The sequence below is a fragment of the Mirounga angustirostris genome, unplaced genomic scaffold, assembly GCF_029215605.1.
Source record: "Mirounga angustirostris isolate CCGP_5_RB_7025 unplaced genomic scaffold, mMirAng1.0.hap1 SCAF_5, whole genome shotgun sequence".
NCBI classification, from domain to species: Eukaryota; Metazoa; Chordata; class Mammalia; order Carnivora; family Phocidae; genus Mirounga; species Mirounga angustirostris.
In genome coordinates this window covers 89904989-89919416 of record NW_026991713.1, presented here as the reverse complement: position 1 = coordinate 89919416, position 14428 = coordinate 89904989, and the positions used below count along the sequence as shown (strand labels likewise).

Below are 14428 nucleotides of genomic sequence, written 5' to 3'. Positions count from 1 at the left end.
ATAGAGAATGGGTGAGGGTTTCACAGATAAGAATCTCAATATCTGTGTGCCTGGTGTCTAAGAGTAGAGGAAGGTCTGAATGGTAATGGAGACACAGAGGTGAGAGTGGAAAGACTCATCCAGACACCAAACACTCTGCTGGCTCTGCAATGCATTTCCTGCTTCAAAACTCCTCTAATTTTGGTGAAGACCAAAGGAAAGCTTATCAAAAAAACCCCATAAGCTGTTTAGCTGCCCATGTAATCTGCTTGGGGCTGTCAGTTAGAATCTTTCCCCTCCTGGGAAGGATAAATTGACTTTCTTTCTCTATAATCTTATGGAGTGCAATTCTCTAACAAGTAACAATCTAGGGAAGGCACATTACAAGTCATGGTAAGGCCTGAGAGACACCAACAACACATGCATCTTGGTCTATTCTGCTTTGCTGTAGTATAATAGGAAGATAGCAGAATATGCAAGGTGTTCCCAGATTTGGGCCTTGATCCTGGCTGCATTACTAACTTTATATGCAGTCTTGAATAAACCACTTTATTTCTCTATGATAAATTTTTCAAAAGAGCTTAATGATACTAGCATATGGACTAAGGTCTATATAAAGTGATGTACAAATTAATACTAGTGGCTCAGTGTAATCGAAAGACTGAAGCCAGTGTACCAATGAATTGAATTGTAGCCTGAGCCTTATACCCTGAAGCCTTTGATATGGAAGATCCAGCAATCAATTTTCAAATAAATGCCATCAGTTAACAGTTATCAGCTATAAGTTGGGCTCTTTCTCTGTCAAGTATCACTGAGTTTTGTGTCATTTTTGATTTGTGGTTCCATCTTACTGAGGAAATATATACAGAACCTATTAGGGACAGATATTTTATACTTTTCAATGTCATTGCTCACACAATCACCATCCCAGTGTCCCCACCGAAGCAGGGGACACTATGATTCACTCTCCTCTTTCCCATAAGAATTATGACATAATGTGTTTGCGGTGGGGATTGACTTATGATTGGGGTGTCAGGGAAAGGGATGGAATGGGAGATAGCAAGGACTAATGGTGGGAATGAAGGAAGACAAGAGATATTGAATCACAAACTACAAATATACCCCTGGATATCAACACTTTGTGTGCATTTGTGGTTTCAATACCTATTTATTGACAAAGGAGAGCCCAAGTCAGTTTTGTGAGAGTAGTCAATTATCAGAAAACTCCTAAGCCTGTCCCAGTCTCACCCCTTGTTCCTTTAACTTCTTTGCACCTGGGTTGGTACTCTAAGCTCATAACAGTGGGATTACGAAGCATGTGAGTATTACAGGGAGATAAATCAGGATGCAAAGATCCTTTATTCATCTACTTTGAAGAAGGCAACTGGGCAGTGTATAGGAGCAACATTCAACTCTGTGAGTATTTCTCAACTTCTGGGGTTGAAGTAGGTTGTAATTGCAAGGCTTTGTGGGTGGTGGAGGGTTGATCTGGCTCTAAAATAAAGAAATGGAAGAAAACACACTGAACCAGTGGGCCTGGACTGGGGCCAGGAATGAAACTGGGAGAAAACATGAAGGAAATACATCCAAATTGCCTTATAATGTCATGCAGCCAGCTAATAAGTAAAATTTGATTATTACAAGGTCACTGCAAAACTTGATTACTAAACTCATTTTGAAAGAACCCTAAACTGACTCCTTTTTTGTGGTTTCCAGTTTTCTGGGAAAGGAGGGATCTGGGGCACTAAATGACCATAGAACAAACAGTTCTTTACTCCCAGGGTGTGCTTGAAAAAGACCAAAATACAAGAGGAAGGACATGAGAGTGTGAGGACAAGGAGAAAGAGAATCAAGAGCAGCTGGAATGACCCCAGCGCAGTGTGGGTGGCTTAGCCTTCTTCCTCGGAGGTCAAAGTGTTTGTTTGTTCCAGTATGAAAGAAGGTACTAGCTGGACTTTTGTTTTTGTCTTTTCATGGCTTTGGTTTGGGTCTTTCTTGGCTTTCCACATTATTTGATTCTCTCTGCCACAGCAGGATTCTGGTGACATTTATGGGCCCAACCCCATCAGCGCAGGGAAACCACTCCTGCACCTATCTCCTCCTCACCCCCTCTCTTAGCCCTTCAACAATAGAATTGTCTATTTGCTTATATCTTTGCTGAGAAGGAGAGACCTGGAAGTCTGGGGTGATAATAGCAGCATCAGAAATCCTGACTCCGGACCTTCTAAAACTGCTCTTCCTTAGCTGGGATTTATGGATGATCATCCTCCGTAGCTTCCTACAGCTGAGCTCTGCTGCCTTGGGTCCAAGGTGACATGAACCCTGGTTCCCTACAAAACCATGCTTTGACATATTACTTTGCTGCATCCACTTCCTTCTGCAGAACAACAGTTCATACTCTTCAAAAGGGAAAGGGCTAACATTGCTTTAAAAACAGAAAGCCATTCTGTCTCACAAAGGAATGAATTACTTGACACTTTGGGGAGGAAAAATGTGAAACATCTTCTTACAGCTAAAAGCAAGTCTGACATTAGATTGAGGATTATTTAGCATGGGGATGCCCTTTTAATTCCTGGGAAAGCATGGGCAGAGTAAGTTTAGCCTCTGGTGATATGTGTAGTGGACAAGACTAACTCCCAAGGCAGGAAAGGGTCATATTTGTTCTGCTTCTGCCAAAGGTTTTACAGGGAGCACTGGAGGGCACATCCATGACAGAAACACTCTGTGAGTTAGTTGATTATCCTACATACTCAAAAATGAAATATTATACATGAAATGCACAATAAACATAAAATTCTTACCTATAGTGCAAACCCTGAGTATCATGAGGATCCAGGGATTAACCAGGCAACTGTTATATAACTCTTTCTGAAGAGAATCCCTTTACATAATACATCACACCTAGACAGGAACGGGAACTCCATCTGAGCCTAGAGGTGCAACTTCAAAATTATATATGTAAATATGCAAAAGAAATTTACAAGAAAAAAGGGGAAGTATAATCAAGGAAAGATGGAAATCAAGTGTGAGTTTTAAGTTCTTTGGGGCTGCTTTTGGGGATGTCATAGGAATCCAAGGAAAGCTTAAGGCAGAATTTCAAGACCAGACATAAATTAATAGGATGTTGAAGGGATACAGAAGATTACCCAGCCAAGTGCTGATGACAGTCACCTCTCTGGTACATGATAAGGGCTCTTCAAAGGTTGGCCCTGGTGATTAGTCACAGATTAGTCAATGTGTTTCTGTGGAAGAAGTTGAGAACTAGCAGGAGAAAATGAAAATAGTAATTGAGGAAAAGAAGATAAGGAAAAAAATATCCTTTAGGCAAGGATAATAATTTAAACTCATTTTGAAAGTAATAAGAAAAAGTTGATGAACTCGAAGTCATACAGTATAACATTTGAGGCATGTTCAGTGTGGTGGAGAAAGAGAAAGATGGTTAGCATGGGCCAAAGATGGTCAGGGAGAGCTGAAGCTAAGAATATTAGCATAAATCTATAATTTGTAGATTATATAAATAAATAAGTCTTCCAGGTAGCAGAGCATGGAAGGGTTTAGCTCAGGGTAAGAGATTAAGGCTACTTAGAAGTTCTTTGGAAATTTTTTAGAATCTTCCTTCCCAGGAAAAGTGTTATCAACTTTTGTGATAGAAAAGGAGAAAGAAGAAAAGTCATCCTTTAGCTTAACATATTTACTTTTAAAATTTATCTTGTTGATGCATCTCTATTTGTACTTGAAGAATGACAATGTACATTTCTATAGCTAAAATCAAAGTCTGTGAAAATCATATTGGATAAGTCCATGATTTGGATAGGAGAAAATGTAGAACATTTCAGAGAAATGGGTGGCTAAAGAACCTCATGTCTGGATATGGAGTTAAAGCATAAAATTACTACTTAGTCACCTTCCATTGATTTTCCTGTGTGTGTGTGTGTGTGTGTGTGTACTGGGATGTATCACATACTACATGGGGATTAGATGTTTCTGGCTCAGAGCTCCCCTGTCCAGATGACTACTTTATTGTTCCCCAGAACTAGGAAAGAAGTATCTTGATTACATGAGGTTTAAACAAAGTAAGGACTGTAAAGTAAAAAGCCCATAAAATATGAGGAAATAAACATTAAGAGTCAGGTTATTGTGTAGTTGGGTGGAAAAATATTTAAAGCTTAAAGAATGTATCAGTGCTGTAAAGACTATAGATAGCATTTAGTCCATTTCCCTCTTTTCACAGATGGTGGAAGTGGTGATCACAGAGGGGCAGTACATACCATAATAAATTCACAGAGGAAGCTAGTGATGATTTATTGACACAACGCATCTACCTAGATTTTTGGTTTGTAAAAATCTATCTGTTGTCAGTCTACATCCAACTACATTGAGTGCCTCCATTGATTTATACCATATTTTCTTGAAAATCTCTTTAAAAGTCGGTAAGTCCTTCCCTTTTGTGCACACAAAGTCCTGAGCTTTTCTGGCGTTTCCAGTGAGGATCTAAGAAGCAATGGTCCCTGTACCCTGAAGGGCCTTTTTTTTTTTTCCTCTCACCATCTAAGGAACCTGAAAGAGAACCATCAGACACCCAGGGACATCAGAATGAGTGACAATGCTACTTTGGTTCCTCCAGCTTCAAAGCAGGGTCCCACTACCCCACGCAAGGGGCCCCCCAAGTTCAAGCAGAGACAGACTCGCCAATTCAAGAGCAAGCCTCCTAAGAAAGGTGTGAAAGGGTAAGACCAAAATGAAAAAGAAGACTTTTTGTTTTTTTGAGAAATTAATGCTCCCAATATTAAATAGACTTACAAAGATTTCCACCCCATCCTCTATTTTCCTCTCTACAACGATCTTTGCTGAATCACGTTGTTAGCCCTGGAAGGCTTTCTCTCTCACCCCTCAGGTTTGTGGTCACACTTAACATGGCAAATGGAGCCTGTCACAGCAACCTTTGACTTGACCTTCCAGACTTTTCTTGACCACTCCTCTTCACCAGTACACCTTGTGGTTTGATTTTAAAACACTTTCCATTTCCAGAACATAGGGTTTATTTTTATAGCTTCAAATGTTAAGTCTTCAGTTCTTTATTCTTCTCTTTCTCTTCTTGGCAAAATCCTACTTATTTAACATACTCTCATATGTTAATTTCTCTTTTGAGGCCATGACTGACTCTCTTAGACAAATGTGATCATGGCTTCCATGTTTGCATTTTGTACATTCAGCTGTCATAACCTGTATTGTTTTACATTACATTTGTTTATTTACGCCTGTTCTCTGAAACTGAAGTTCGTCAGAGAAAATTAGCTTTTTCCTCAATTCCCTATGCTTAATACAATGCCTGGCACATAGTAAATGCTTGATAAATGCTTTTGGGTAGCTAACCAAATGGATGAATTAATCATTTAAATGTCTTTCGTACTGTGTTTTCATTCCAATTTCTTTTTTTTTCTTTTTTAAGATTTTATTTATTTATTTATTGGACAGCGCAAGAGAGCACAAGCAGGGGGAGAAGCGGAGGGAGAGGGAGAAGCAGACTCCCCGCTGAGAAGGGAGCTTGATGTGAGGCTGGGTCCCAGGAGCCTGGGATCATGACCTGAGCCGAAGGCAGACACCCAACCGACTGAGTCACCCAGGCGACCCTCATTCCAATTTCTATTTTTAAAAGTGGAGCTTGACTAAATTGCCCCAGGGATAGTTCTATTTGGCTCTCAGTTGTCTTAGGCTAAATTTTTAGGAGGGGAAAATCTCTCCACAGGGACACACTGTCTGAAACCAGCCTGAGTGACTTTATCTTTTCCCCAGGTCAAGCAAATAAAAGATACTTCTCAAAGACAGAAAGTTAAACCTCTTCTTTCCCCCTTAGTCAGGAAGCTCTCGGTATGAGATCCTTTCACTCTGATGTCAGCTAATTTTTCTTTTTTTCCCATAGGTTTGGAGATGACATTCCAGGCATGGAGGGGCTAGGAACAGGTGAGCCACCCAAGGCCATGGACTTTCACTTGGAACTTCACCACTAACCATACTTTAGGCCTCAAAGGGCCATGAAAAATTACAAGAAATAGCTAAGGCAGCAGATCCTTGAAGACATAGAAGTGTGGGGCTTAGTTTAATCTCCTAAGCAAGTACATATGTGCCCAGAGGCAAAAACTCTAACAGAGATCAAGCTAAGGTCCAAAGATACTAAATCCTCTTGTTCTGTTAAACAACACTTGAGGACATCTAATGGTGAGTTGTAGACTTTCATGGTAGAAAGATTCTCAGGGTTCATCTATCCCAACTTCATCCTTTCTTCAGAAGAGAAATCTGAGACAGAGAGGAATGAAGTGACAATCTGAGGCCACAGAGTGAGGTACTGGAAACAAGGGAGGGGCCTGGAGAACTTTTCACTCTACCAGACAAACCACTCCCTAACCAACTTCCTCTTTTTACATATCCTCTGGCACTCCAATACAATATTTTTTAGTCGGCTAGTATAATTTGATTTGTTGGATATGAATGAAAACAACTGGATCTTCCTTTTAAAAACCCTGAACTTTATTTTTTACAGCTGTTTTAGGTTTACAGAAAACTTAAGCAGAAAGTATGGAGCTCCTCCATACACCTGTACCTAGTTTCCCCTATTATTAGCATCTTGCATTAGTGTGGTACATTTGTTACAAATGATGAACCAGTATTGGTAACATTATTATTAACTAACATTCACAGCTTATATTAGGATTCATTCTTCGTGTTGTCCAGGTTTTGACAGAGGCACAATGTTGTGTATCCATCATTACAGGTATATACAGAATAGATGCCCTAAAAATCCCCTGTGCTCCACCTGTTCATCCCTTCTCCCACCCTCCACAAACTCATGACAACCACGAATCTTTTTACTCTCAAAAGTTTTGCCTTTTCCAGATTGTCATGAATCATACAGTATATAGATTTTCCAGCCTGGCTTCTTTCACTTAGCAATATTTACTCATTTAAAGTTCCTCCATGTCCTATATGGCTTGACAGTTCATTTTTTTTACCACAGAATAATATTTCATTCTATGGCTGTATCACAATTTGCTTATCCTATTAAAAGATGTTTAGTTGCTTCCAAATTTTCACAATTATGAATAATACTGCTATGAACACCATTGTGCAGGGTTGTTTTTTTTTTTTTTAAGATTTTTATGTATTTATTTGAGAGAGAGAGAAATAGCAAGCGAGAGAGCATGAGAGGGGGTGGGAAGAGGGAGAAGCAGGATCCCTGACAAGCAGGGATCCCGATAGGGAACTCCATCTCAGGATCCCGGGATCATGACCTGAGCCGAAGGCAGACGCTTAACAGACTGAGCCACTCAGGTGCCCCATTGTGCAGGTTGTTGAGTGGACATGTTTTCAACTCATCCAGTACACTTTTGATAAATGGTGTAATCAGTAATCAGTGTCCTTACCAGGCAATTCTCATTGTATTTGCTTTTAAGAGTTAAATGCCACTCCTGAGATCTCAAATACATTTTCCAGCTATTTTATAAAGGTCATTTGCTATTCTCCTAAATCAACTGCTTTTGTATTTTGGCCAGATGTACATAAGACTAGCAGATTTGCTTTGGGTTCTGGAGGATATGCTTAACTCTGCCAACATATTTGGAATACTGGAAAGAGCTTTATACTGAGGGGAGATCTGAGATCTTTGAGTTGGTTTTAGTCCCATCTCTATAACTCTGATTTTTCTGTAGGTATTTAATCTCTTTGTGTTCTAGTCAGCTTCTCTGTAATTCAGGGATAATAATATTTTATTGCTTGAAGCAAAAAATTGGATTAGCAGATGCCTTGAGATTACTTCTCAGTATGTGACTGGATATAGTAGACATTTCAATATGTAAAGGAACTAAAAAGTGAGTCAGAGAAGAATGCATCTGAATGGGTAGGGAGTAAGAAGGCAGTAGATTTCCAGGTCATGGGAATTTAAAATGCTTCTATTTCTCATTTTAAGCCTTGGCCTGACTAGAATTCCACTCGTGTTCCTTCCATAGTGGTTGTGTTTTGAGGAGGCCCAGTTTGATCAGTGACCAGCACCCCTCCACCCCCACAGGCTAGCTCCAGTCAAAAACCTTGGGTCATCTCTCCAAAGAGGTATAGAATGAAACCAATGAAGATGCCTACCTAGGGGGGCCTGTTCTGGGGGCATCAGAACCCTGCAAGGGATTAATTAAGCAATCAGTCAAATTCTTCCTGGGTGGCAGAGCCATTCTAGATAACTTCCTGGCTACTGAGACAATGAATAGGAGAGAGGAGTGAGGTGTCTCTGCCCGAAGGATGTCTTCTTGAGCAAAAGAAGTCTTCTTGAGGCTCTGAGGGGCAGGGGGAGAGGTTGGCTTACAAGTTCTTCCCTCTCTTGCAGATATCACGGTGATTTGTCCCTGGGAGGCATTCAGCCACCTGGAATTGCATGAGCTTGCTCAATTTGGGATCATCTGATGCACCAGAGGTTCTGCCATCAACAGCATCTGCTGGAATTTTGACTACTTTTGCCCTATTGATCTGCCAGAGTCTTGAAATTCAGCACCGTTCGGTAGTGGTTTCTTCAGCTTACAGTTTCTTCAGCTTACACAGTCGTTTCCCTAAATTGCTACAAAGAGTTCTCTTAGTGTCAGACTCTCTCTTGCCATACAGTTCAGCTTGGAATAGTGGATGCAAATTGACTTTTGTTAGGGCATTTCAAACTTGACCACCTTTTCCTATCAGCTGGTTAGAATTCATTGATAGTTCTCTGAATTTTGTTTGTTAAGTCCTTCAAATCTGTTTGTAGTAGGCATTCCCTGTAATTAGTAGTAGCTTTTTAAGATGACATTTATGTCACTCCCTTCCCTTTCTCATTTAATAAAGGAGATACTTACCTTGAATCTAATGATGCAGTTGTATTAAATGCTATATGCAAATATCTGATGCCCTGTTCTGAGAGCCAGTTAAACAAAGAAGGCACAGTCCTCCAGGAAACAAGCACAGTGCATATGAAAGAGCACAGGAATAAGAGTCAAGCCTGATTCTGCTTTGTAAGTTAGTAAATTTTGCACATTCTTGGTCTAAATTTTATTGAACTGGATTATCCCTGAGGTCCTATGCAGCTTGTACAAACTGGACAGCCTTATGTTGATGGAAGACTGGTGATTTAAACTCAGGAATCTGATAATGTGAACCTTCCTTTTAGTGCCTTGGCTCAGTTAATTGACAAGATTTAAATGCTATAAAGTTTAGATTCAGATGCAAAGACAGGTAGTTGAACCCTCTAAATAAAATGATGGGTTGCTTCACCCTTGAGGTTGTGTCAAATGTAATGTGCACATAGCTATCTTTCCCCAGTACTTTCAAGGCAATTGTGCAATTCAAAGGCTGCCTCTGTCTGACTTGGATGCTTTGGGTACTAGCTGTATTAATTTCTTCATTTCAGTTTTGTAATCTGTGGTAAAAGAATGGAGTAAATTAACTCAAGAGAGAGGCGGGATTATAGAGAGGAAAGAGATCTGGGTTCTAATCCTGGCTCGACCAGTAAATTAGTCTGTAATTTAGGACAAAGATTTCTCACTTTGGATCCTCTAGGTCGCCTGAATCAGGTAATGTAAGGTTCGTGGCAGTGATAATTCCAGGACATTGAGGCCTGCAGAGTCTAAGAATGAGAATTCAAGGAGCTCAGCACTCTAGAAAATGTCTTGTGCTGCAGGCTCTGTACCATTTTGCACAAATGACCTACTGACCTCTGGCCAGAAGACTGGAAGCCTAAGGAAGGCATCTGGATTGGTAGGGGGTAAGGAGACTGTGGATTTCCAGACCATGGGAATTTAAAGCACTCCTATTTTTTTTAATTTTATTTTAATTCTTAGCCTGACTAGAATTCCATTTCTGCTCCCCCCTTAGTAGAAACAAAAAAGTACAGAAGAAAAAGTAAAGCATAAATTCAAGAGTGGAACCGTAACATGCCAAATGTTAGTGGGGACATGTGCCTCCCCCTTAGCAGGGACTCCACCTATGGACCTGTTTTCCATCTAGGCTCCATTTGATAGCCAGAGCCTCGGGCTGCACCCGTTTATTCCCATATGCCTCTCGGTTACAGAGGTCTGGGTTCTTTTCCAGTTAGGTGAGACTCTGGTCCACATTTGGCTTACTTTGCAAATGTTTCTCTAGACTTTTTAAGAACGCACCCAGAGGTCCATACTGAATGGCCAGGCTGGAGAAAGATCTAGAAACCATGCTACATGAAGAATTGTCAAAGGAATTGAATTGATAATATTTAGCCTAGAGGGGAAAAATGATAATTGCCAGCAAATATTTGAGAAGTTGTAATGAACCGGATGAAGCAGATCTATTTTATGAAGTATTCTGGCATTTGGCGGTAAGCTGCAACAGATAAATTGAAAGCCATTCAAATCCTAGAATTCTATTCTTTCCATTTCTAATTCTACATCTCCCATTTCTATTATTTCTAATAAGAAACAAGAAAGCCCTTCTTATATAAATAGCACATAGGAAAGAGAGAAAGTAAATCATGGTCCCAACCAAAGTGTTGGTAGCAGAGATGACATATTCAGAGTAACTGAGGAAGTTTAAACAAAGGGACTATTTAAAAAGGCTTGGGGTGGGGGTTCCTCGCTAGCTCAGTCATTAGAACATGCGACCCTTGACCTTGGGGTCTTAAGTTCAAGCCCCACATTGGGTGTAGGGCTTACTTAAAAAGAAAAAAAAAAGAATAAGGTAAAAAAGGCTTGGGAAGGGTTAAGGCGTATCTATAAAAGGTAGGACAGTAACTTGGGGCTAGCAACAGTGTTGGGGCTACAATGCTTCCAGCCTTACACCTGACAGAATCCCAGTAGGTCTTCTCTATAAGAAAGGCCCCCACGAGGGCTATGGAAGGACACAGCCACCCCACAGTGATCCTGTGAGTAATCAAGAGGGGCTGGGGGTGAGGTTTATCAATAATCCAGTATTATTCTTCTTCCATTCTCTCCTCTCTTGTTGATGCCTCCCATTGGTTAAACCCAGTTGGAAGTCGGAAGACAAAGGAGCCCACTGATGTGGTCTAAAGTTCACTTCCAACAGCAGGGATCAGGTGGAGAAGGGTGGAGAGTGGATGTGTAGGGGAGAATGGGAACCATCCAGCGGGGCACAGTATGAAAGAACAGAAGCCCTTTGTCCACCAGCAATTGTTAGTTGGGGTTGGGAAATAAGCCTGGGTATGTGTAAAACCTGTGAAGGTAGAGGAAGGACAATGTCAAATAGAAGAACACAATAGACAAAAGAGAACAATAGCAAGAGGAAGTTATCGTAGCATTTAAGGGTCTGGAGAATTTCTGGAAATGTTCTGACACTTTCTCAATAATAATAACCACTGAGGATTTCTTGTGAAAAACACAGAATTTGGGCCCCATTCCAGATTTTCTGAGTAAAGGTCTCCACGGGTGAGAGCTCAGAATCTTTTGTTTTCAAGAGGGCCTCCAGGGGATTCTTATAATTGTGTCGGTTTGAAAACACTGATGTGGTCCAAGCCTACATTGTGAATGTTAGGAATTAGAGAATTCTCGTTGCCACCCAAGTGACTGATATAGCTGGCTCCACGTGCCCCTCATAACGTATGTAATAGATGTGACAATAGGAGCTAACATTCGGGTGTCCTGACTCTTGGATTGACAGAATAGACATGCCTCGTGACTTCAGACCTAACCCAGTTAAATGGTTCTCAAATTGCACAGAATGTCAGAGAGTTTGGAAGGTAAGTGTTAGACTGAAGCAGTTCCAAGAACTATAGGGCCAAACAGGCACCATGACCCCCAGGGTGAATCTCTTGCCATTGTGTCCCATGGTGGTCACCCTTATTCTCTCCCTGTCCTCATCTTCCTCCTCTGACTGGAGTAGGGGGGACCAGGGAGGGAAGGAGCTTTGTCTCAGCAGGTGGAGACAGTGACCTTCACTCACCCTCCACCATTTTCTATTTGTTCAGATTATTGGGTAGAAGTTGGGGTTGATGGTGCTGGTGATGTAAGCACCAACCCCCATTCTAGAGCGAAGTAGCATTATCATCAGAGAAGAAAATAATGTGTAAGGAGAAAATGCTCCTCTGGAGCGCCTTACCATAGGCAAATAAACACAGTTGTTATTGAAGAATTGGAACTGTACAGTTGGCCTCTAATTTTTTTCTTTGCACAATGAGAAAAACAAGAATCACCATACACTGAGGAAAGGAGGGAAAGTATTTTCTCAACAACTAAAGAAGGGAGGGGAAAACACACATAGACAAGGATAATCCGTAACACTTAAGATTTTGCGCAAGAGGAAAACCAATCACTTGAGACTGACCAACACAACAACTAATATTATGACAACTAAGCAAATATGACACTGACTTGTTTTAAAGAGAGAAACAGAAAAGGACTTACATTTTAGAAAAGGCTAGAGGGAAAGACTTAGGTTACAAAAATTGTGTGCTTGTGTAAACTAGTGTAGTGCTTTCTGCAACTCTAAATGAGTTATTTGACTCTTTATTTTTTAAGGGCAGAGTCAGACTGATGAAAACTGGAATTTAAAAAAAAATCATGTAAGACTGATGAATCATAGACCTGTACCCCTGAAACAAATAATACATTATGTGTTAATAAAAAAAAATAAAGTACAACCACTGGTTAATGACCCTTAAAAAAAAAAAACAGGGGCACCTGGGTGGCTCAGTTGGTTAAGCGACTGCCTTCGGCTCAGGTCATGATCCTGGAGTCCCAGGATCGAGTCCCACATCAGGCTCCCTGCTCAGCAGGGAGTCTGCTTCTCCCTCTGACCCTCCTCCCTCTCATGCTCTCTGTTTCTCATTCTCTCTTCTCGCAAATAAATAAAATCTTAAAAAAAAACAAAAAACAAAACAAAAAACCCCCAAGAATCATAAACTGATGATCCACATCAGTCTCACCATGCTCTTATGGCCAAACAATCAGGAGGCGAGTTCTGCCCCACTGTGCTGCATAGGATCTGCTAGACAGCTTCTTGGGCTCAGTGTTTGAGAATAAAGCAAAGATAAAGCAAAGATATTGGACTAAATAACTGTCGAGGTCCCTTGCAGTATAAAATTCTAGAAATCAAGTGATAAATCTGAGCATATTTCAAACATGAACAAACCATTCTCTTTCCTGCCAGAAGTCCCAAGGCACTGCGGTCCCAGCTCTTTTCATGTATAATACTGCCGTGTGCTGTAATGAATGAACACCTCAAGGACACTTGGAAGATTCTCTTGGAAAACTTGTAAATCCATAGAGCTACCTCTGAATTTGTTCCCATTCACTGATCAATTCCAATTGTTGTACACCTTGGGTATTCATGTGTATCAAGTGCATGCTTATTCGTGCCTAAGATAAACATTTAAAAGAGTATACACAGGAACAAGGTAAGTCTCATTTTCACCCACTGCCCTCTGTCTCCTGCCCATTCTCAGGTAATCCCTGTTACTAGTTTGTTGCGAATACTTCCAGAGACAATCCTATGTGCACACATTTTTTTCCTTTGCACGATGACCACCTACTATAGTCACTGTTCCGTACCTTGCTTGGTCACCTATCTTGGAGACTGAGGGACGTTTGGGATGTTTTTATTTATTTATTTTATTTTTTAGCTCTTTATTTATTTGAGAGAGACAGAGAGAGAGAGAGCACAGAGGGAGAGTGAGAAGGAGAAGCAGACTCCCTGGTGAGCAGGGAGCCCAACGTGGGGCTTGATCCCAGGACCCTGAGATCATGACCTCGAAGGCAGATGCTTAACCGACTCAGCCACCCAGGTGCCCTGATTTGGGATGTTTTTATTTTTATTTATTTATTTTTAAAGATTTTATTTATTTATTTGAGACAGAGAGAATGAGAGAGAGAGAGAGAGCACATGAGAGGGGGGAGGGTCAGAGGGAGAAGTGGGCTCCCTGCCGAGCAGGGAGCCCGATGTGGGACTTGATCCCGGGACTCCAGGATCATGACCTGAGCGGAAGGCAGTCGCTTAACCAACTGAGCCACCCAGGCACCCAGATTTGGGATGTTTTTAAACACGTGCATCTTTCTTTAATTGTCTGCACATGTCTGACACTTTCTTATCTCTAGGCTTATCTCTAGGGTAAATTCTTAGTAGTAGAATGGATGGAGTTTGAAGGAAAGAGATTACCAAATTAGCCTCCAAATAATTTGTGATCACAAAGTACACAATTATATACACTTTTCCTAACACTCTCGTCTACATAGAATATTCATACATTTTTATTTTGTCTGAGACTGAGCAGGTTTTCATGTTTAAAAAACACTTTTATGTCTTTATGAATTTTTTCTTATGTGTTTTTCCTGTTTTCCAAAAAGAGGATTGCTCTTTTTACTGAATTGTAAGATACTCATTTCTATTTGACTGTCAATCTATCTATCTATCTGAAAGGAAATATTTGTCTTTTATGTGTAGTAAATTTTCTTTTCCTATTTGG

At 40.7% G+C, this 14428-nt stretch overlaps 2 protein-coding genes across 7 annotated transcripts in view; one reads left to right on the top strand and one right to left on the bottom strand.

Moving 5' to 3' along the window:
* Nucleotides 1–8848, top strand: part of PDE6H (phosphodiesterase 6H) — a 35768-nt gene extending 26920 nt beyond the window's left edge. For 3 of the 5 annotated variants that reach the window (XM_064591534.1, XM_045873814.2, XM_064591533.1), the window contains 3 exons: nucleotides 4533–4706; nucleotides 5900–5940; nucleotides 8348–8848. In XM_064591534.1, the coding sequence (XP_064447604.1) occupies nucleotides 4573–4706; nucleotides 5900–5940; nucleotides 8348–8424 (252 nt within the window). In that variant the 5' untranslated portion in view covers nucleotides 4533–4572 and the 3' untranslated portion in view covers nucleotides 8425–8848. The other 2 variants (XM_054507168.2, XM_054507167.1) reach the window with 2 other exon arrangements.
* The window catches only part of ARHGDIB (Rho GDP dissociation inhibitor beta), a 261787-nt gene that overhangs the window by 29764 nt on the left and 217595 nt on the right, over nucleotides 1–14428 (bottom strand). The gene's annotated exons all lie outside the window — the stretch shown is intronic.